This window comes from Fukomys damarensis, unplaced genomic scaffold (assembly GCF_012274545.1).
Source record: "Fukomys damarensis isolate Sample0158 unplaced genomic scaffold, DMR_v1.0_HiC HiC_scaffold_21, whole genome shotgun sequence".
Taxonomy (NCBI): Eukaryota; Metazoa; Chordata; class Mammalia; order Rodentia; family Bathyergidae; genus Fukomys; species Fukomys damarensis.
In genome coordinates this window covers 20,597,470-20,620,869 of record NW_022900933.1, presented here as the reverse complement: position 1 = coordinate 20,620,869, position 23,400 = coordinate 20,597,470, and the positions used below count along the sequence as shown (strand labels likewise).

Sequence of the window (23,400 nt, the reverse complement as noted above, 5' to 3'; positions counted from 1 at the left end):
TCATTTTTTCAAAGTTTAATCCTGTGTAAGAGATTCACTTTTACACAAGGCAACCGTCACCCAATATGTGCCACACCTTCGCAATCATATCTTCTTCAGCGTGAGCCAGAAATGCACCCCACTGCACCCATTTGGCCACAGTGCTCATGCAAAACTGACGGAGTAAAGGGAAAACTGCCCAACTTTGGTCAACTCATGTTTAACAAGACGAACTTTTTAAATGGACACTGAACTCCTGGGGACAACACCTATGAAACAGCACCTTAGAACCGTCAATCAAGCAACATACTTGGTAAAAGGCAAGGAAAACAATCGAAAGTCATGAGTGACAGAAACAGTGCTAGAAGAAGTGAAGAAGATCCTAAACTACACATACTTCTTTTGAAGCTTACCAGTCATGGCCAAATACAATGAACTTTTTTACACACAACAGATTAAAGACATATTTTGAAAAATACAAAACCTCGCCATTTCCCTGTTGAAGAGGTTTCTATTTTTGTATGTGCAGTAATAAATTGCCAGGTTTCCACTTGCATTAGCTGAGTATCAGGCTGTTTCTCCGAGAAACAGATCATAGAAAAAAAGAGATTCAAAATTCTGCCCCCATTCCAAAACACCTTTTGCCATTAGATTTCATCTCTAACCAATTTACACAGTCTTATGAAAATATCTTAAGAAAAATAAACTTAGATATATACAGCTCTCTACAGAATTTTTTTTTTTTTTTTGTTGGGGTTTTTATCTTAAGAAAAATAAACTTAGATATATACAGCTTTCTACAGAATTTTTTTTTTTTTTTGGTACCGGGGATTGAACTCGGGTCCTTGCAGGTCCTTGCGCTTGCAAGGCAGGCCACCAAACCACTGAGCTAAATCCCCGGCCCTCTACAGAATGTTTTTGTTCCAAGAATTTGATAAATGATACATGCCACTGAAGGCACTTATAATATGGAGTCATATTCGTGTTGTTTCAACTAAATACAGGCTAAGCATATGCTAGTGACACAAAAAATTAACACTCAGCTTCTTGTATAGACAAAGCTCCCAAGAATTTATTAACGGAGGTAAAAGCATAAGACTATCATCATATAGGTAACTTTGCTTTTAAAATGTCTGTAAAATGAAATAGATTACAAATCTAAGAGTCATTGTCAATATAAAAAATAATGGTCTGTGATGTAAAGCAGTGAGGCTGATTTGCTAGGTGAGACAAACTGACTGATGCTAGTTTCAAAAAAGATCTCCCAAATGCCTTAGATGCTAATGTTTGGATACAGGTTCATGCATTGTAACAATTTTAAGTAACCTGTTATTTTAATCTATCTGGCTGGGTTTCATTAAAACTTTATATCAGGGGTCAGGGATTTAGCTCAGTGGATCAGCCGCCTGCTTCGCAAGCGTAAGGACCCGAGTTCAATCCCTGGTACAAAAAAAAAAAAATTATATGTGAATATTATAATCACATCCTGTATTTTTATTTCTATGCATTTGTCACATCCTGCAATTAAAATGGACTTGTATCCTTCCTGTGTTGTTATCCAATAGGTACACCCTCCAGGAGAGGACCAGGAAAGCAGGCTCTATCAGCAATTTTTGTTGCTAGGTCTTCTAAAATAAAATCTCAACTATAGTGTTTACGGAACAAAATCCAAAGTACATTACCCTAAGCCTGGATTTCATAGAAATGGTTCTGAGGCATGAGAACTTATTCCCATCTGGGGGGTGACATTTTCTGAAACCAAGCTTTAGTTCATTATACACTAGCAAATTGCTCAAGTGTGATAGTTCACATCCCCGACTTACACAATCCGCTCTTGACAAAATAACAAAAACAACTGTGGAAGACTGGAAAGAATCATGGTTGAGCATTACCAGAAAACACCTGGCCCTGAGTGACAGAAAGGAACTTGTCAATGTCAAGAAAATACATACATACCTTGTAAAGATCATGCACATTCACTGCAGTAAGAGAAACTTACCTTTCTGTCTTTTTGGTGTACAGAATCTCTTCCTGACCATTTTATACTTACAATGAGATGCATGTGTGATAAGGAATAAACTTGTGAGGATAAAGAAGCATTATGCCACCAGTTAGAGAGAAAAATGCCTTCCTAGTGAGTGCTATGCAGACAAGTTTAAGGGAAAAGAAATAGCATACAGCACAATTCCCCAGGTGCCCCGGATTGGACCATAACATAACTGCCTGTTTCCGAATACAACAGTGTTTCCAAGTCATAAATATGGAAAGAGGATTTTCAATAACAATAAAATACTTGACATAAGCAATCTGATTCCAAACCCTTTGCAGACATTGTAACATTTGCATGACAGAGAGAGACATATACTTATATTTAGATGAAAGGGTATCACATCATTTTCTCTCTAGATTGTTATATTCACCATTTCCCCTTAATGTATCTTAAAAGAATGACACAGCATATGGAACAAAATGCTATTTTGAAATATGAAAATGGGAACTAAAGAGGTACCCACACATATGAAAAATAGCTGGGAAATAAGGTTTTCAATAAAAACCAAATAGGCAAGAGAACATAGCATTGTAATGGATACCTGCTTGTATGTGGTCAAACTATAATATGCAAATACGTTTATATTTTAAAACAAATTTCTACCTTGATGGTTGCATTTAGCAAATCAGCAACTAGCACAAAGTCAAGACTTTTCAGCAAATCTCAGTTGTTCGCTTGTCTTTAAAATGGCCGTGTTAGAAAAATACCATGAGAAAAAAGGTGGAGACACAAATTATAGATGCTTTTAACATTGTCATCTCTCTACCACTGGTATTAAAATAATTTATATGAAATCAGTCCTCTAAGTCAGCAGAAATGATAACCACAAGCTGTCTTCCACTAGAAGCCAAATTTCCAGATTTTTGCATGTGAGATACTCACAAAATACAGGTGTATATACAAACAGAATAACTATGCATGCATAAGCCAAATAGATACAGTCCATTTAGGCAGTGTGACCTAAATTGTTTAGTTGTTTTTCAGGCACAGGTATTCTAATTTAAAGATAATCATGGAGGGTAAGAAAATGGGAGAATATTTAATATTATTGAACAAAAGATGTATTTGTGCTTTTCCTGTAAGAACACTAGTCACTTATTTTCCAAATTTCTGGAGGACAGAATTATTTATCAATCTCTTAAAAAGGCCATCTTTTTACATATGGCCCCTTAAAGTTTCTCTAAACCTCTTGACAAAAAGCCCAGTATGGAAAGATTGTACTCACGATCATTGCACTGGTTTCCAGAATAAGACGTCATGGAGCAGTCACAGGTGAATCCTTCCCACTGTTGCATGCAGACTCCCTGGTTGCCACAAGAGTCTTCTTGGCAGGTGGTACTGGGTCCTAGTAATTCACAAGAAGAAAGAGAAAAGAGAAGGACAGGGGAAACATTAAAATGTAGTCAAATTCAAAGAAATCACCTGCATTTACCGTTCTCATGCCTCCAAACATTCAAAAACACAACCACCAAACGTGTCAACTTGATCACATGCAATGAGAACTGAGTATACACAACAGATGACAGAAATGTACACAGCCACAAACGGTCAAAAATTACACACAAAAGGGAGAGGGCTGAACACACTGTTCCTGTTTAGGTGGACTTTGCAGAAGAGCTTCATCTCAACTACTCAGCTAGACAGATAATCTCACCAGGAGCATGTTTTTTTCCTCATGTATAATGCTCAAGTAGAAAAAAATGCATTCTCATGATGTAATGAAATAAGGCAAAATGCTGAATCCTGAAGCTAAATGTTCCTAATACTAATTTGTGACATGAAAAAGATGTTTTTTGACAACGATAAGGGGAGGAAGAGCAAGAGAAAGCACTCAAATTGTGCTGCTATTTTGCGGGTGGTAAGTACTGAATACTAAGCAATTTATCTGTATTACCTCATTCAGCTGTCCAGAAACTCTAAGGGGGAAGTAATTTTGATTTCCTTCACTTAATAGATTTAAAAACCTGAGCTCAGAGAGGTAAAACATTTTGTCAAGAATGCTCATGTCCACCTTCGGGAGACTAACTTTAAGAATCTGCTTTTACCTACACCAGTGGTTCTCAAAGTGTAGTCCTTAGACCAGCAAAAAATGAAAATTTGTCAGAATACAAAGCTTTGCTCCCATTCCTGACATAAATTAGAAATTTTGGGAAAAGACAGAAGTCTGTTTCATAAGTTTGCAGAAAATTCTGATGTACCTGAAGTTTGACAACCATTTCACTATACCATACTGCTTTTCAGGTATTTTAGAAGTGAATCCTCTTAAATGAAGCCTATTTATTCCAAACAGGAATTCCAAACAGGATTCCAAACAGGAAGAAAATATTAGATAGTTGCTACTTTTTATCACCTTCTTTGTTATTTTTATTTTTGTGTGTCGTATGGTAATAATACATAAGAATGATGGTACATGTACATAATTTATAAGAAAAAAGTGCACCTAATTTGGAAGCATTCTCAGAATCTTTTACTAAGAGTAGAAAAGTCAAAAAAGTGTTTGGCTATCTGTACCTTACAGATTGTCATTAAAATCTCTCTGTAAGTCATCCTGGCACTTCTCTTAAACCATTCTCTTTTTTTATTTCATATTTCTGCCTTAATCTTGGGCTTCCAAATAAACCCATACCTTTTGGAATGTCTGAGCTAACATAAAATATCTTAATATTCAGGATAACTCCATGGATTTCCCAAAAAGCCTCAGCAAAAGACAAGAGGTCTTTGCCTCGTCGAATGTGTCAGGAACTAATGCACAAAAGCACTTGGGTTAATTAAAAAAAAACACACATAACAATCACCGCATATATTGCAATTTACAAGCTATGCCTCACCCAGGCACAGAATATGAAATGCAAGCATGCAGCATCCGAAGGATTCAGGGTCAAAAGAGCTACAGGACTACAAAGGGTTCACCTTCTGGACAGTAAGACATTCTGTGTTTATTGATGAAAGACGGAAGCAGTAAAGCTAACACTCATAAGACAAAGCCACACGGATAGGATGTAAGAACGTTCACGGCCATTACTGACACTGGGGGACAGCACGGCTGCTGTGCTTCTGCAGCTCCTATTTGCCATCTGGTTCCCCCATGTAGAGATGAAAGGAAATACACGGTCACGTTCTCAGTGGGTCCTAAACTTCAGCATTGTGTCATACAAGTTTCATTAAAAATGGCAAATCAGGACAGCTTCTTTCAAAGGATAAAAGCTTTTGAGAAGTCCACAGGGCTTCCTGACCAAATACCTCTCACCAGACAATGGACTAGTAATTCAACTGTATTCAAGAATCAGAAATGCGTGGAAAGCTTTCCCCTGAAAAGCAGCAGAAGAGGAAAAACTTGGGGAAAAAACAATAATTCTTTGCATGTTGATTGAATCTGAAGACAAAACCTTTTCCGTGCCCTTTTCCTCTCCTCTAACTCCACATTTTAACCATTTCCAAAAGACCAGCCTGAATGCTTCACTCAGATGAAATACTTTCTGGTAACTAAATAATTCTCCCTTATCTTAGTGGCCACGGAACTTAATATATGCATTAAACTTTCCAAATGATAACATTGAACTTAGCACTTTATCACACACTGTACCATCCTCTGCTTATGTAATTTTCTAATTGTTTCAAGTTTTTACTATTTATCACCCAAAGATCAAATGCTACTTGCCGGAAGAAATCATGTAACATGCTAGGTCTTTTCTGCACTCAATCTGTGGTGTAGATCAGAGAAAGTGTTTCAGTAAATTTGACCTAATTTGAGTTGTATTTGTCCCTGATTTGCTTTTTGTCTCGTGCATTTTGCAAAATGGTTTGGGGTAGTGGTGTCCAACCCCGAGTGTGGGAGCACGGTTTTGCTTGGCCAAATAAGAAGTAAATCTTGCTCACTTGTCAAAGCATGGTCAGAAATAAAATACAGAGGAGATTATAGGTTATTTCTGAATTTCTCTGAGTTTGATCTTTATGTGCACTAAGGAGTAAACACTGTGTGGAACCAGATGATCCAGGACAACTTCCTATTTCATAGCCATCCAAGAACCTTTCACTGTGGAGCAGCAGAACATTCACCGGCTTCTCATCAGTCTGGGACTGAATGCGCATCTCCTCTCAAGGCTTCAGTTGCTAGACTCCTGCTTCCTTCTCCAGCCTTCTTTCTCTACCTGCCCCGGGCTTGGAGGGCACCAGCCACCCCTTTTCCTTTTCAGTTCCTCTCTGGCACAAAAACACTCAGCGTGTTCTCCCCAAATCAGCAGCAACTGGATCTCCTGAGAACTTGTAAAAAAGCTCATTTCAGGCTCCACCCAGACATAGCCTCTAGTGCCAGGACAAGAGATCTCAGTTGGAAGGGGCTTCCAGGTGATCCTGGCAGCCGTGCCCAGTTCAGGACCATGGCCCCACCCCTCAGGCCCATCCCTGTCTTCAGATCCATTTGCTCTCACTGGACTCACAGCCTCTCTGTCTCTCACCTATATTTTCAAATGACTCATTCACTCTTATCCCTAAGAAGTTACTTCAAGAATTTACCCACATCAGCTCCCAAAAATAATTTTTTTTACTTGAAGCCATCTATTTTTTCAAAAATGGGTTGGGTGGTGTCCGACCATGTTTCTTCCTTGGCTTTGATGATGAGCCACATGTCCTTTCACCAGATATTGAGAAAAGAACTCTCTTGTGTCCCCAAGCCTAGGTACAGTTTGTGTTGAATAGGAGCCTTGGTTAGACTTCAGAATATTTTGCAGATGACAATTTTACTTCAGATAGTTGCAGTACATTATTTTTGAACAGAGTGCATTTCATGTCAGTGCACTAAAAGTATATATTTCACATAGATATCAATGTCTCAAGGAAAAAAAGAGATAGAAATATGTTCTGTTGGGAGAAGTTTCAAGAATATTTCTCATTACAAATCTATTGATGTAAGGTTATCTTGTACAAATCATAATGCAAATATAACAACTGATGTGATTTATATAGCACTTATTATGTGCCATACACTGCATTAAATATTTTAAAGTTTCAAAGAACTAAAGCGTTTTTTTTTTTACAAAGGAAATAAATGTTCAAGTATCATTTCAATTCAAAGTCAAAATCAAAATAAACAGGAAGGTCTAGTTTTGTCCAATTGAACAAAATCTTTATGAAATGCATGTACATATAATCACATTTTAAAGAATAGTCAAATTTTTTTTCTAAAAGACTCTCTTCCAAGTCAAATACCAGATATTCTATGATAACACAAGCCTTTGGAATGGTATACATACACAATCCTCTGTTCTCATTATTAGTATTCATAGCTTAAAATGCATAGAGGCCTTACGAAAGCCCTGTATAAGGATGGTGAGTAGCATTTTTGTGTCTGATATGTAACCCATGCTCACAGTTACTTTTGTTTTTAAGAAAAGATGGGGACTTCTCTTTGTCTACTGGAGAAAGTGTCCAGGCAACTGAAATGTGTCTGAAAATAATAATGAATAAGTTATTAATAATGTTAGTACTTTGGTTTCAAACACCCAGTTCTGTTTTTTGTTTATGTTTGTTTGTTTGTTGGTACCGGGGATTGAACTCAGGACCTTGTACTTGTGAGGGAGGCACTGTAACCACTGAGCTATATCCCTGGCCCACCCAGTTCTGTTTTTACTTCACTGAAAAACAAAATTGTGTCTTTTTTTTTCTTGTGGGGAATCTTTTGTTTAGGGCTTTTTTTTTAAATGATGATAATATGATGGCTGTGACCAGTTTCCTATCATTCTTGAATCTGAGGCTGATTTTCTCTTTAAGAACTGTCCCACACTGTCATTTCATGGCTGATACTGCTCAAATCCACCTCAGCACCACAGGAAGCCTGATTTAGTCAATGCCTCTTCAAGTTCTAGAAAATCAAAAGATGGCAGACAGAGTGTCTCTCACATGAACTTCCTTGAAATGGAAGCTCTACATGAAGCACAGCACACTGGTATCAAAAAGTATGTTCCCAGAACCACACACATGCCTCAAATGCCCCAATTTAATTAAAGGGTAAAGATTACTAAACCAGCACCAGCTTTGCATCTTGAAGGCGGAGGCTATGCCTTTCACTGATTAGCAAGGCACTGAACAGGCTCTTATCAAGCTTGCTTAGTTGCTCATGGCTTCCTCTTCACCAAGGGGAGTTTAAAAGCTCCCACAATCAGGGTGCTGAATGAAGACAATAAGGTCTCACATTAGTGGCCATTTCAATAAAACCTTAACTCTCCTCAATCACACTAGGTACAAAATAGGTATGAAATGATCACAGGAACTGGTTAAATCGAAGATGCCTTCATGAGTCTCAGTCTCCAATAGTCTTTGCTCAGTGGTTTATGCTTCATAACTAGCACTCCATGAAGAAAAACTGATTTGCAACATGCTGGTTTTAGTAGTGTACAATGTTCCCACCATTGCCAACTTGGAGCAGTAACATGTTACAGCATGTCACCCAGCTTGCTGAGTTCTTGAAAATCCCAGTGCTGGTACCAGCACTGCACTGTCCTTAATGGCTAATGAACTGGAAAGCATAATTACACCTTCAGAGGGAAGTGATTTACCCAGGGGACATCTCCTTGACAATGGAGAGGCAGAAGTTGATAAATGGCCCAGTCAGGGTGTTTGTTAGGGTGAGAGGACGGCTGGTATCAGAAAGTTTTCTTGCTCTCTCTACTCTCTCTTTTCAGGAGTGCCTGGGTCACAAAGGCCCAATAAAGAGATCAAACTTTGCTTATAAAAACCATGCACAAGCCTTCCTAAGTCATTAGGCCTCTCCACCAGCCTTTTCTTTTTCAGCACTGATGTCATGGTCCTTGGGGCAATAGAGGGTATGTTAATGGAGGCGGGAAGGGCTCAAAGGCCATGCTTAACAAAAAGAAGGAAATTTAAAACACTTTAATTAGTATTCTGAAAATATCATCTGGAAATTATTAAAACACTGTTGATAAGAAAACTGCCATCTATAAAGTCAGAATTGAAGACACTCAGATATTCTTTGTTTCCTGCTTTGAGAATAGGGACATTATAAGATGGAGCAGGGGAAAACATTAGGGGCTTTACAATCCAGGATTATCTTTTCCTAGCAATGTGACTTTGGCCTATGTAAACTCTGGACCTCAGTTCCTCCATCTTCATAATGGTAATGGAAATCATTGCAACTGTTCCTAGCCACTTAGACTCATACACTCATGTTTGTCTGCTAACCACTGAGCAAATCAAAGAATGCCATGTATCTGAGTTAAAAGGGGGTCATTTATTTAAAGCTAGCTTGAGGAGACAGAGACGGCCAATTGCCTCAAGTCATTATCTTGTCCTTTACTTACATGTGGGCAAGGGACAGAGGAGAAGGGGAGAGCAAGAGACCGTGCAGATCTTGACAATTCAGATCATCTTCCTCTTTCAGGTGAAAAACAAAACAGGCTGCTGGCCTTCTGAGGCTGGCATCTGCATATTATCTCACTTTGAGGGGATTGGTGCTAAAGAGAAGAGCCTTGCTCAACAGGAGAAGTTTAGAGTTTATAGTGCTAGTTATACTATCTCACAGGTATGAGGTTTAAATGAGATAATAAGTGCAAAGGTTATAAAGTCACCCCTGAAACATGATGGTATCTACCGATACAACGTGTCACCTAACTGCATCATCATGTCAAGTCAAGGTCATAATGGAGACATAATATGCCGAGTACTAAGCATGTGCTTATACCAAGCAGTCTCTCAGTAAGCAGTCTTACTAGTCCTGTTGGGAAAAAAAGGTGTTCTCTTCCTGTTCTGGTTGGGTGTTTAGTTAGTGAGGCATCCCAAAATAAGACAAATTAAGATAGTGCAGAGATTAGGGTGCTTTGGAACTAGAGTGTTTGACTTTGGAATCTACCTGGGGAATTGGTGGAACACACTCCTGGGTGAGCCTCAGGGTCTGTGTCTGGTTCTTTGACCCTTCCTCTCTGGCACTGTAATCTTTTTCCGCTTCCCAGCTGCCATTACCTAAGCAGCTTTGCTTTGGCATGCACCTTGTTTCTACACAGAGGCCAGCAGAACATGGACTGAATTCCTTTAAAACATGAAACATATTAAGCCTCTCATTTTGAAATTTATGGATGTTGGGTTTTGTGTAACAGCAATGGGAAAGCTGACTAATACAGGCAGTAAGCCATATTTACATAGTTCTCTGGAGATAAACCTTGCTCATGCAATGTTGAAAAAGGTTGGAACCCCTGTGGGATGGTCACATCAATTCCTCTCCCCTTTTATTATTTCCCACATGGCAAATCATTCTGGAAGAACCAATTTCTATTATGTCAGGTATTACATTACATTACATAAAATACAGTGAAAAATGTGATTTAGCTTTTGGCTTTGGAGAAAATGAAATGGAAAACTATACTCCTCACAATAAAGGAAGTTGGAGAATTAAACTTTCATCTGTCTGCTAAAGGCAGACAACAACACTCAACTAAAATGCCTTAAAAGAACCTTGAGAGTTTTAGGACACTCAAACTCAATACATTGAGTTTCTCAAAACAACTATCATTCAGGTCCAGAGTTTATCAATGCAAGTGCCTCACCTGTCTGTCCACCATTTGGGTACTTGGTCAACATCCATTTCTAGAAAAGTGAGGAGAAATTATTCTCATTAACCACCTAACTGAGGAAGCACCTGTGTTCCTCAGCGTGCCTGGCACCTACCTCACTTCTCACAGGGGAAAATGCCTGCTTTCTTGGTAGTTCTCTAGCTCCTTCTTACCCAGAAAGGTTTTATTCAGTATTTGCCTTTCCAGTGATATACCTCCTTCACACTGCAAATCAGAAAACCCTTTTTAAAGCTTATGTCAAAACTGTCATTCTGTGCAGGGGACACTGATACAGTCTGCACCTCAATGCCACACAGGAGGGCACGCCTGCCACTGCCTCAGGAGCACACCATACATAGCTCTGCTCACATGACCTCTCTGAGCTGGGAGAGGTGCAGTCTGACCTGAAATCGAGACTGTCCATGAGGTTCTTCCAGGAGTCTCTCATATAATGCGCGAGTAGATATGCTTTTAACTAGAATGCAGTACAGCAGGGGAGGGTAGGTCAAACAGGAGAAAGAGCTCGTTTTATCCCCAGGTCCTTGAGGCTTCATCTGACAGGAAAACATCTTCCCCTCCTTGGGAACGTAAAGTACCAGGCCTTAGGGGTCATCTCTTCTCTCTGTCTTAACTATACTGCCTCCCTGCTAACACTGGTCTCCACTCTCAGGTCCTGTCCATTTCGTCCAGTCTCTACCCAGGAGGCAGTAGTGGGTGACACAATTAAAATCTAACTCAAATCACTTTTCCCCTTATAGCATCCACAGGATGAGCCCAACCCCTTCCAGGACAAGCCTTCCATCACCTATCTCCGTATGACTTCCCGGTTTCATCCTCTATCCCATCTTCACGCACACATTACTTCCGCACAACTGGTCTTCTTCGAGTTCCCTAAGCCTGTCAAGCTCTTACATGTGCTTCCTCCACGCATCCATCTGAAATACACTCGTCCTTCACTCAGACACAAACTCTGCCTGAGAAGACTTTGCATGAGCATCCACCTTAACCACCCTCTGCTCACAGTGTCCAGCTGGCCTCCTCCATGCTCATATGGAAAAATACATAATCTGCAATGTAACTGTTGGCTGATCTACTGGCTTCTTTGAGGTTAATGACTGCACCTCCTCAGAGACCAAAGTCACTTAGATCCCTATTACCTAGCTTAGTGTCTGTTGCTCTGTATTGACTACTGAATAGCTGACATTTGGTTCCTGCTAAAGTGCAAAATATAATGAAGGGTGAAATTGAAAAAATTAAAGCACCACTACTCCACAACACAACAATAGGAGGATTCAAGCTATTGATCTATCAGGACTTCACATGTGGCTTCTTTAGCTTACTGTGGGATTTCCTTCTGAATATGTTAGCCCCTGCATTTCTGTCTGCCTCATTTCATTGTCTATGTTTTATTGCCTTTCTCACTGAATGGTAATTAATACTCTCTATGCCAACAGGTTACAGAGGAAAAAGCCAGCATATGAGTGATGGCCTGTATCCCAGTGTCAGAAAAATAAAAATTGAAAGCATTTGCATAGCAAAGCTCATTTGCCATAATACAGGGAAAGAGCAAGGTGAACCAAAATAATTACAAAGAATAGCAGCTCCTGTCACAAGCAAAGAGATTGTCAAGTCATTCCAAGAACTGAAGAAAGTCTGTGTTAACAGAGTAATAACTTAAAATTTATGCTGATGATTAGACTCCTTCTCTAAAAAGAAAAGGGATACTCAAAACTCTCCTGTTCCCAAGTCTGTGCTTATATTTTGATAAACAATTTAGTTTTTTTTTTTTAACCAGAGGATAACAGTTGTAGAGACCTGTTGGTTTTATTTGGTAAACAATTAGTAACAGTTGTGGAGCTCAATCGCTTCTCAGTATGACAGTCACAAACCATTTTCCCTTGAGATGGGACTTGAAGATTATTTTGTGTATGACGTTTGTATGTGAGAGGTCCTGTGTTAGGGTGTAGAAATTCAAAATCCATGTAGTTGTCACCCTGAAGAACAGCAAAGCTTAGGAAGATATGCAGCTAGCTGTACAGTTTGAGCTACTAAACCTGGTCCCAAGGATCTTCAACAATCTGGGATCGTCTTGCACTATAGACCAAATCCTGCCTCCTTACCCATTCTTCCATTTACATAGTACTATAATATTATCAAGAGCAACTTACATGCTTTGAATATTATTGGAAAGTTTTCTTAGACCTCAAAGTATTAGCCAGTGTATGTTCTTTTCTTTTCATGAATTTTAGTATAGCTCAAAATTTCCTCAGAGCAGGTAAAGAGAAATGAGGTACAGATAGTCAGATGATTAGAGAGGGTCCTTATTAGTTGATGTCCTCCTGAGACAGGTGCTTGCACTGGTTACTTACATGGCATAAGACTAATAAGTCAGAGCAAAGTAAACGATCTTTTAGATGACAAGTCACTCTTTTATGGGGTTTTTGCCTTAACCACTTCAATATTTGCTGTTGCAAATTTTGAAGGGGCTGTCTGAAGCTCAGTTCCCTGCCTGACAATAAGTGAGAAGATACCTAATGTGCCTGTTTCTCCCTTGCCATTCTGAGTCAAACAGCCCCGGGCCAACAGGACCACTAAAGACTTTACAAGGTGCCTCTCTGTGAGTTAGAAGAGGAAGTTTCTTTTTTTTTTTTTTCTTCCCAGTATCGGGGATCAAACTCAGGACCTTACACTTATGAGGCAGGTGTGGTACCACTGAGCAAAATCCCCAGCCCCAGAAGAGGCAGTTTCTGTAATAAATATTCACTGATATCTTACATATGGGCATTTTATAGGGTGTTTTGAATAAAACTGAAAGACTTTCTTCCCCAAGAGTGCTTTTTTCCTTAAATCGCAAAACAGGAAACTAAAGTGCTCAACAAGAATCCCCGATAAGAAATATAAATCACTGGAATGTTTTAATGACATTAATATCCCCCAAATACCTAAAATATTTCTTTAGAATGAGTTAAGAGAAAATGATATTCTCTTTTACAAGGCCCAAGCACTTAAGTGCCCTGCTCTAGAAAATGACCTGTCCAACCTAGAAAATAATAAATTAAGAACTTAAGTACCCCCTTCTGTTTTTTTTTTTATTCTTATTCTTCTTCAAAGTCCTGCCTTCTGTCTATAGTGAATAAATCAGAAGGAGCCAGACCCTTCATGGCAACCACTTGAAGAGGTTTTAATCATTTCCAGAATAGAATGCTGTGTTTGTGAGTAGTCACAGTATAGTATGCTATCAAACTTCTTTGGTTCCCCCCAAAATGGAATCGTGTTCTTAATCCCCATGGAATTTCCTCTGTATAGTTATTTTTCATGCATTGACATGAGCTGTCTTTCACTCTTTCAGAAGAACACTGGTTTCAGCCCCCTCCCCATAATGGCTGCTGTCTCAGAGGCGTGACAGCTTGAAGCCATCTGAAGCGAAGATATCAAGGGTTACACAGGGAATCTTTCAGTCCAGAGTGGTAATGGGGACAAGAGCCTTCTCTACCTTGCAGGTCAGCTTTGGTCAACGCAACTTTGTTAGCAAAAGAACAGAAAAAGCGAAAACAATAACCAGAGGTTAGTATGAGGTAGAATAAACCAGGGTAACATCAGAAAAATAAAAATGCACGCTGCATAACCAACATCACTCAAACAGACAAATGAGTGCTCTACTGGTTCACCAGAGACAGCACAGACAAGGAAACACAGGGACACACAGACCAGGGGCACAGCAGGTCTCCCCAGAGCCAAGTCAGCAGAGCAGGGACAGGGAAACAGTGGACTTGACAAAGCACAAGCAACGAGTGACAAGAGCCTTCCCACGTCAGCCAACCCCACACAGCCAAACTCAAGGCAGATGGTCCAGCAATAAGGGTAGTGCATGGCCAGACTGAAAGACATGTGTGTACAATCAGACAGAGCCCACAAAAATAATTCAGAGCATTTTGGAGCCGGGCATGGAAGAGTCCCCTGGGAATACCCCCCCTCCACATGAACCCCACTGCTGATGCCACAGAGAAACATGGCACCAGGCTAGGGTTAGCTCAGTCAGTAGAGCATGAGATTCTCAAAATGAGTGACTTATTTGAAAACACCAAAGAGCTCAGTTTATTAAATTTATAAGACTACAGCCAAACTCAAATATTTGTGGGCAAAAAGGCACCAAACCATTGTCCTTTTTATTCATTCATGCCAGTCTCAAAATGAAACACATGTGTCTCTCTCAGATGTTTACCATCTGTGGTGAGGGAATAGCATTTTTAGAGAATAATGCCTTAGCCTCTGAAACAAAGGGGCCTCAGGAGAGGAAGAGATATTGGCCAGCCAAGCACTAAATCGGGTATTATTTTAAGTTATCCTAGCTCAAACAGAGAAGTCAAAAGTCACAGGCAGATGTTGGCTGGGAAATTCACTTAACTTCTAAATTTTACATTCTGCAATATATTAGAGACATAAAATCAAAACCTATTTGAAGATATGTTTGGCCTCAAAAAAAAAAAAAAGAGAGAGAGAGAGAGCCAAAGAAGAGTGGATTAGTAAGTTTTTAAAATAAATTTGAGCTCTTTTGCCTTTTATGTGCTGCCATGGCCAGATATAGTAGAGAAAATTATACATCCAGCCACTACTTAAGGATCTTAAAATGTCATTTTTCAATGACTTTAACAAGAATACATGTGATGTCTGATCAGTGTACCCTAAATATGTGAGAATGAAGCACATTTACCATTTAAAGAGAACCAGGTCCTTACTTCTTGGTAATGAAATCTCATCCCATACCTATTCACTATTCTACATATAGAAATAATAAGCCAAGAAATAGCCTAAGGTTCTCACACTGTCTAATACCCACAGGCTCTCTTGGAAGCCACATGCTGTGTGCCAGAGGTTGGAGTGAGAATGACATCTCTCTGCAGCAGCCTTTTCGGGGTTCAGGGCCCTTCACTTCCCTCCCCGTTATCTTCCAGTGCTTCATTTCCACAGAACCCTACAAAGCTCCTGGGCTCTTTGAGAAGGGCTTATTCACAATGGTGCAAACTTCCAGTGACAGTAATTTATACCTTAACCCACTTTTTGGCCATTTTTCCTGGCTACTTAGGGTAATTATCGAAGTCATTTGTGTACAATAAACAAGGACCTTCTTCCCCGGAGGCTCATCCTCCACTTCATCCCACCCAGTAGGGCAGTGATAATGCTCGGCCATAATTATCTCCATGGCAATAGAGTGCAGTGTTATTAGGCCCATAGGATTTGCTACGAATCTGGATGGGAAAGCCATCAAGTCACAATATCTGGCTTTGACAATCACTCGTACTGAGAGGAAGGTCGGGACCCACCATAATGCATGTGATGAGTCATGACGAACAGCACACAGGGCTGCAGCATCTCCCCCAATTTGGTGGGCAATTTCCTTCTGCTAATGTTCTCACTGCTGCTCTCTAAGCTATCTTAGATAAAGTCCATTTCCCACTTTATACTATACATTTTATGGAAGTTAATTTAGATCTCCTTCTAATCCAAAACTATACTTGCATTTCCTTTTACCCCAACTTTAATACCCTATACAGCTGTACTTTCAGTACAGTGGCCACAAGCACCTATGGCCACAGAGCACTTTCAATGCATGTTGCTTGAATTGAGGTGGCTGCAAGTATAAAAGGCACAATCAATTCTGAAGGCCTAACGTGACCAAAGGAACGTAATAGATTTATCGATAATTTTGCAACAATCACATGTCCCGACCACAATATGTGGTGGTATATTTTGGGTTAGGTAAAATAAAATATAAAAGCAAAATTAATTTTACCTGTTACATTATATCATTCAAAATAAAGCTAGTAGGAAATTTAAAGTTAGTTTATATGATTTATATTTCATTTCTCTTGGGCAATGTTACTTTACAGCTGAATGAATGACTCTTCACTTTTCCATGTGAAAAACTGATGGCATGATAAAAAATTTTAGCATTTGAATAGCGCCTTATTTAAATATGTGATTTATATTCTGACTTAACTTGATATGTTAATTATCAAGGATAACTAGAACTGCCATCATTCTGTAATCTTCTAAACTTGGATGGACCACTTAATTGCAAATGCTGCATCTATCCCAACACTGCCTTTTAGCTTCTGAAAGAACTAAGAACAGGCCAATAAGACAAATTTCCTTTTTCAGTTGAATGAAACTGTGCATTTCTAGAACACAAGTGGCTGCTTTTCCTGATTCCCAGCGCTGTTTTCTCTACACACACAGACCACATTTGGTCAACAGAAGGTAAGAAGCATTTCTGGCTAAAGGAAGAACGGCGTAGGTGGTAGAAGAGAGCAATCTTATGCTAATATAGTAGAGGCAGCTGATGCCTAGGGAGAGGGAAACAGTTATCCTAACTACAAGTCAGTCTATGAAGCTGAGAAGTTTTCACTAAAATGTGCAGCAAGGTAGTCAGAGAACACAGATGGAGGTTGGTGAAAAACAGGAATGGTCCATGAGGTGGAACACAGGAGACGAATGAACTCATAGATGCAGTAAATTAACAAGGAACAAAAGACAACACAACACATTGCACAAACAAAGGACCAAGAGACTCAACCAGAGGAACGAATACCTAGATTCTAGTGACTCATGGGCAACCTCCTCTCAGCCTTTCAATTAAGTAGAGTCACCCATTCAGCCATACGGAGGACACCAGGGAACACAGACTGTGGTCACTGATGCTCTCTGTTGGCAAAACTAGATTTTTTTTTTTTTTACTGTTAGGAATCATTTTTATCATTCACTTGTAAAATTTAGCTAATATCTCAAAGAAGAGCGGAACATCTACAGAAACAGGCTGAGCATGGTTTGCTGTGCTGTATGGGTAGGCATGCAATGTTTTCAGATGTCTCATATGATATAATATTTGTAAACAATAAAATTTTCCAGGACCTACTATGTACCAGGCATTATATCTGATTCATTTATATTATCTTTCAAGGTAAATCACATTGTCTCATTTTAGAGGAAAAAAAAAGGAAGATGTAGCTCAGAGAGGTTAAGCAACCTTCCAAATAGCACACCTAGCTATTACCTAGACCTGAATATAGGTCTTTCTAACATCAACATCAACTAAACCATAAAAAGGAACTGCTTAATAATGCCTAATACCTAGTAGGCACTTAATAAAAATCAGGTTATTTCCATCATCATGGCATTCTGACATCATTCCCCTATCTCTCCCTAGATTTGCATTAAATAATACAGTTGCATTTAGCCAAAATAAAAAGCATTCTATTAAGGGTGAAACATACATAAAGTCCGTGGTTTCTCACTCACCTTCTATTAAAATATAAATAAAAGACTCTGAAGCCTTTCAGCCATTCTAGAAGCAAAGGCCCAGATTGGGAGAACTCCGATGTCAATGCCAAGGAAGGTTCTCTATTAGCAAGTATGTGATCCTGGGAAAACATCTGCCAACATACACTCCTAGAGCCCGTGGCACATGTCCTGACATACTCGACCAGTGACAAGAAGACACAGGTGACAATGCCTTGCTGGGTGGCAAAGGACAATGAGGGAGGATGGGTAGACTGAGGAGAGGGGCACTGGCAGAGGCAGCAAAGAGGCTCGATGCTTGCTTGCAACAAGGCTGTAGCTCAACAAGAAAAAAGTTCTACCTTCGCAGCCACGTTCAATCTGCCCGCTCCGATGGAGGGCATCATTGATGAGGTCAGGAAGGCGCCCGTTCAAGTCCACGGAGGCCAGGCAGCCCTGGAAGCCATCGCGGGAGGCCACAAGCTTCGGGAGGTTGCCGTACATGCCTTGGGCCAGGCCGGCCATGTACAGGTCACCTAGGAAGGAAAGCAAATAGCCAGGAGGCCAAGTGAGTAAAAGCCAGTGCACTTCAGCTTTGCATTAGGTAACAGAGGGGGCGGCTCAGCAAAGTCAGCCTCAGAGTTTCTAAACTGTAGCAAGGAAAAGCCAGCACTTCTTATGTGTCATTCATCAGATACAGCATCTCACAAGTTTAAGTCACCCTATCAACTCTAGAAAGTAGATATGGTCCCCGTGGTGTGATGAAGTAAAGTTTAACAGCATTGGGCCAGGGATTTAGCTCAGTGGTTCGGTGGCCTGCCTTCAATCCCCGGTAAAAAAAAAAAAAAAAAATTAACAGCATTTTCAACAACACAACCGTTTACTGAGTACTTTTCATGTGCTTATTACAAATAATATGTTGAGGATTTTACAGACATGCTATCAAAATTCCCTAATGACTCATAAACAGAGTAAGAATCATTACCCTTGTTTTTTGGGGGTGAAAAACCCTATAAATAAGCTGAATGAGGCTGAGAATTTTTTACCTATGTTGCCAAAGCAATAGATGACTCAGCTGAAATTCCAGATTATAGTCCTTCCTCTTTATGATGAATGCTACCCCCATTTTGACAATTATCACCTCCTTACTCAGTCACCAAGACATTCTTAGGGTTATCAGAGAAAGTGAACTATTACCCTATGTAAAACCTGAAAAAGTTGCATTATATTATAATTCCATACATTAAAATAGGATACACAGAATATTCCAACAACCAATACAGGGCACTCCTAACTGTGGTTTGCCTCTGTAAACGATCTTTCCATTGTAAGAAATACTCTGAGAAGGACAAACTTCTTCACAAGATTTACCTTTCAAATCCAGATTCTTGGCCCCATTGATAACCTGAGTGACCACCTTGGTGTCCACTTTCAGGCTGTGCGTGTTGCTGTTGTCCCGAGTGATGACGACATTGTGCCACTGGTTGTCATTCAGGGGACGATCACTGTTGCCTTTGATCACGTTGGGACCATTCCCAAGGTCAAACACGTAGTGTATGAACCTAGGAAGCACAGAAGACACTCGATGGCACGCAGCTCCCTCAAGTGGGTCAGTGGCAGGATGCGTGAAGCTGACACTGAGGGCTTCACAGCTCCCGTGCTAACCTGCTCTATCACAACAGTCATTACAGCCTGCCTTGGAGTTAGAAGAACAGTCCTTAGCTATTATACCATTCTTCATTTTAATTTCATTTTCACAGAGTCTACTTCTTCAGCACTGCTGCTGCCTGAATACTACCCAGAGCCGAGAAGCAGCACAGGTGGTACACTGAGAAAAACTACCAGGCAGTATTCAAATCCAGTCAGTCATGGACCTGGTTTTGTTTTGGTTCTGACTATTTTCCCATATGTAGTATTAAAATGCCTTGAAGAAAGGAAAGTGATGAAAACTTTGGACATGTCAGCTAATGGTGGGGATGAAAATATCTGTATGTATTTCATTTCTTTGCATAAATTTGATAGTGGCACTTAGTATTACTCAAGACATGGATGTTAGCCACGCCACGGTTTCCTTTTGCAAAACACCCAAGTATTTAAAAACCATCCTATGGTTTTAAAGTAGTATATTCCCTGGTAAAAGCCTGATAATGTTGACTTAGAGGAAGATCTTTAAATAAAGTTATGTTGATCTCCTTTCCAATCCTAATAATTTGTGGATCTTTATAACCAATGAGGATGCCAGCAGGATTAGACAGGTGGAGCAAGAATTGACAAGTTTTATCATGTCTATGTTTTATGAAGGGCTTGAAGGAAAACATCCAGCCTACGTTCTGTGGTCCCTTGCACTTACCCCTTCACCAGTTCCACCGCAATGAAGTCATTGCCGTCCCCACTATTGAAGAGAATGAAGCCATCAGCTGAGGTGGTCTTGAACTGGAAAAAGAGGTGCATGGAAGTGTAGGCCTGGAGGGTGGCGAGGCTCAGGTAGCTGCTCTTGGTCTTGAAGGTGACAGGGTCAGCGATGATATTCCTCAGACCAAAGCGAGCCTTCAGCTCACAGTAATCAATGTCACCGTTTTTGCACAAGTCAATATAGAGCAAGCCATTGAACATGAGGCTCTGCAGATGGCCAATGAAACTGGAAGGGACAACGGAGATGTAACGTTTCTCGGTCATGATACCGGTTTCGATATTGTGGAACTCCAAGCGGGTATGATCTCCCACCATTGTGCCTATGCAAACCAGAGAGGAGGCGGAGATAGAAAAGGTTACCATGTTTTGTGAGAGCACTCTTACCAGGTCTTGGAGGTAAAACTTGTTTCCACTCAAACTATTTAGTTTTCTTGATTTGGTTCCAGAAAACAAAATACCCGTGATAGTATACACGTGACAGTGCTTCAGTCAGGGTGCTGAGTACCGCCCCAGCCCATGCCATGCACCGACATTCATGTTCTCAGGCAACTGCTTAGCATGTCTCATCATGCGAAAGAGAACATGGGATTGTGGATAACCCAAGTTAAAAGATAAAACTTCATTTTTTTTCTATCCAGGAAAACATCCGAGTCCAAATATGCACTGCATGATTAAAGTCTTTGATACCATAAGCCTTCTGATGATACAGTGAGTAAGCGCAGGTATTCACTACCAAGTATTTTCTGCTGTAATACCTCACCACCTAGTACTTGTGAAAAAGTTACTTTTATAGAAATTGCACTGATTTTCATGCCTACCTGGAAGCTGTTATTTTTCAACTAGTAGCAACAGAATTTACCTCTGGGAAGCCTCCCTTCATATTTGAGGCATGTGAAATATAAGAAGCTGTCCCTAACCGAGACTGATTCCAAAGTCTAGGACGTGGCCTGAGAATTTGCACTTCTAATAGTTCCAAGACAATATTTATGTGGCTGATGTCAGAACCAATCATAGGGACACTAGATTAACAGCAACCCGATCCAACACAATTAGATTCATCTCCAGTGTTTCTGCTGGCACACTGATGAAAGGGGTGTGTTGTGTAAGCCAGACTTGCTTGCAGTGTATGAAGACCACCAACCCAAAAGACAATCACAATGTAGAGAAAAAAATCTCTCCATGCTGATAGCATTTGAAGGTCTGGATCCAGCCAGAAAAATCTGGCCATTTTTTAAGTCTCTGACCACAAAATCCCCTTGACATTCAAACATTTGAGTTGGGTTTCTTCTATTTGCAGTTGAAAGAGCTCTAACTAATAAAATGAACTCTTAGATCTGTTGTTACCTATTCTGTATGGAAATACTAAGTGATTAGGACAGACAAAGTAAAACAGCTTGGCTGGAAATTTTAATAACAGAGAAAATACATTGTTCATATGCCCAGGGTAGAAGTTGGATACCTGAAGATTCCTCAAAAAACTAAAAATAGAAACTGCATTCAACACATGTATTACCTTTATGGGTATCTTTCCAAAAGAGTTAAACACATCATGTTACAGTGATACATGCACAACCATGTTTATATATTCACAATTCAGAATAGCTAAGTCTTGGAAGCAGCCTATATGTCTGTCAACAGATTAAGGGATAAAGAAAGTGTAGTATTTATGCATGATCAAGTGCTATTCTGCCATGAAGAAGGATAAATGAGTCATTGATAAGAAAATGGATGCACCTTGAAATCATAATGTTAAGTGAAATAAACCAGATGCGCAAGCTTAAATATCTCAGTTTCTCTTATATGAGAAACCCAAACTACAAATAAAGAGCAAAATAAAAGACAATAGAAATTAGGGAGATAGATCTTTCTCAAATAAGAAAGAAATCAAGATATGGAAGGAGGGCCAGGGATTTAGCTCAATGGTTCTGCTGCCTGCCTAGCAAGCACAAGGACCCGAGTTTGATTCCCTGGTACCAAAACAAAACAAAACAAAAAAGATATGGAGGGAATGGGGAGGGAAAGGAGATGAAAAAAGAACTGATATGTGTTATGCACACACACCAACTCTACACAAAGGATGTAATCACTAGGTACCACAAATAAAAATTTCCAAATAAAATACAGTGTAACAGACTATATTCTCCTGCCTTATGGTATTGGAGAGAGAAGAAAGGGAATTCCTTTTCCCTCCTATCTTTTGTAGTCAACTTCTCCGTTGACGAAACCCCATTAGCAAGACATGTTAGAATCCCTTTACTTTCTCTTTTACAACTTTGTAGGAGAGGAGTGACTTAGTAGGGAATATCCACAGTGCGCTGCAAAGAGATGCACAGCTCTGCTGTACAGGTACAGTCCACCCCTTAAGCTTCCCGTTTTCTTTGCCTGAGCAAGGCATCATCCATCAGAAACACCCATTCCACTCCATCCAGTACCGCGTTGCACCTGCAGTGGGGGTGGAGCCCTTGCTTCTTGCTTCCTGCTTCCCTGGAGGTTGCCCTCCTATCCTCAGTCAGGTTCCAGGGAGCTCCTGCATCCGTCTCTGAGGTGTAGTAGATGTAGATGTAGGCCATGTTTTAATGACAGCATAGTCACTAATAAAATGGTGCATGATTTGTGTCTCTTTCCTCTTTGTTGTATCTCTTTATTTTTGAACTTTTTTTGACAAAAATAAAAAGGAATGTATTTTCTCTGGCACCTTGAACTTCAATCTGGGAGATTCGACCACATTATACCCTGGGCTGCCCATTCAAATTTCATCTCTCCAGGAGCAAACTCAGACATGCAAAGAGTTGATCCTGAGCACCAGAGTCACACTTCCATCTTATGGGCATTCTGACGGCTAGTACCACATCATTCTCATGTTGTTTCCATTAAGTTAATTGGTACATTTTAGGTATACAGTAGTTAGATTCATCACTGAGATCTTGTACTTTTACATGATGTATCTTGGTTCTTATTTTTCCCATTCCCCTACCCTACCTTCAGCCCCCACCTTCCCTATTTACAAAGACAGTTTCCATTTTTTCCTTTTCTTATATTTTTTCTTTTCCCTTCTTTCCTTTTCCCCACCCCTCACACTTCCCCTACTCCTTTAGATTTATTTTTCTATTTCATGTTATCTATTAT

At 39.9% G+C, this 23,400-nt stretch overlaps 1 protein-coding gene across 30 annotated transcripts in view; it reads right to left on the bottom strand.

The window, feature by feature from the left end:
• Positions 1-23,400, bottom strand: part of Nrxn3 (neurexin 3) — a 1,525,607-nt gene that overhangs the window by 768,635 nt on the left and 733,572 nt on the right. For 21 of the 30 annotated variants that reach the window (XR_004518321.1, XM_033766716.1, XM_019204318.2 and 18 more), the window contains 4 exons: positions 20,213-20,594; positions 19,234-19,424; positions 18,225-18,398; positions 3,255-3,374 (listed from right to left, as the gene is read on the bottom strand). Coding sequence is in view for 28 of the 30 variants with exons in the window: in XM_033766716.1 (XP_033622607.1) it covers positions 3,255-3,374; positions 18,225-18,398; positions 19,234-19,424; positions 20,213-20,594 (867 nt within the window). In the remaining 2 variants the exon portion in view is untranslated. Of the gene's footprint in view, positions 1-3,254; positions 3,375-14,080; positions 14,108-18,224; positions 18,399-19,233; positions 19,425-20,212; positions 20,595-23,400 lie in introns of all 30 variants that reach the window. The other 9 variants (XR_004518320.1, XM_033766713.1, XM_033766714.1 and 6 more) reach the window with 1 other exon arrangement.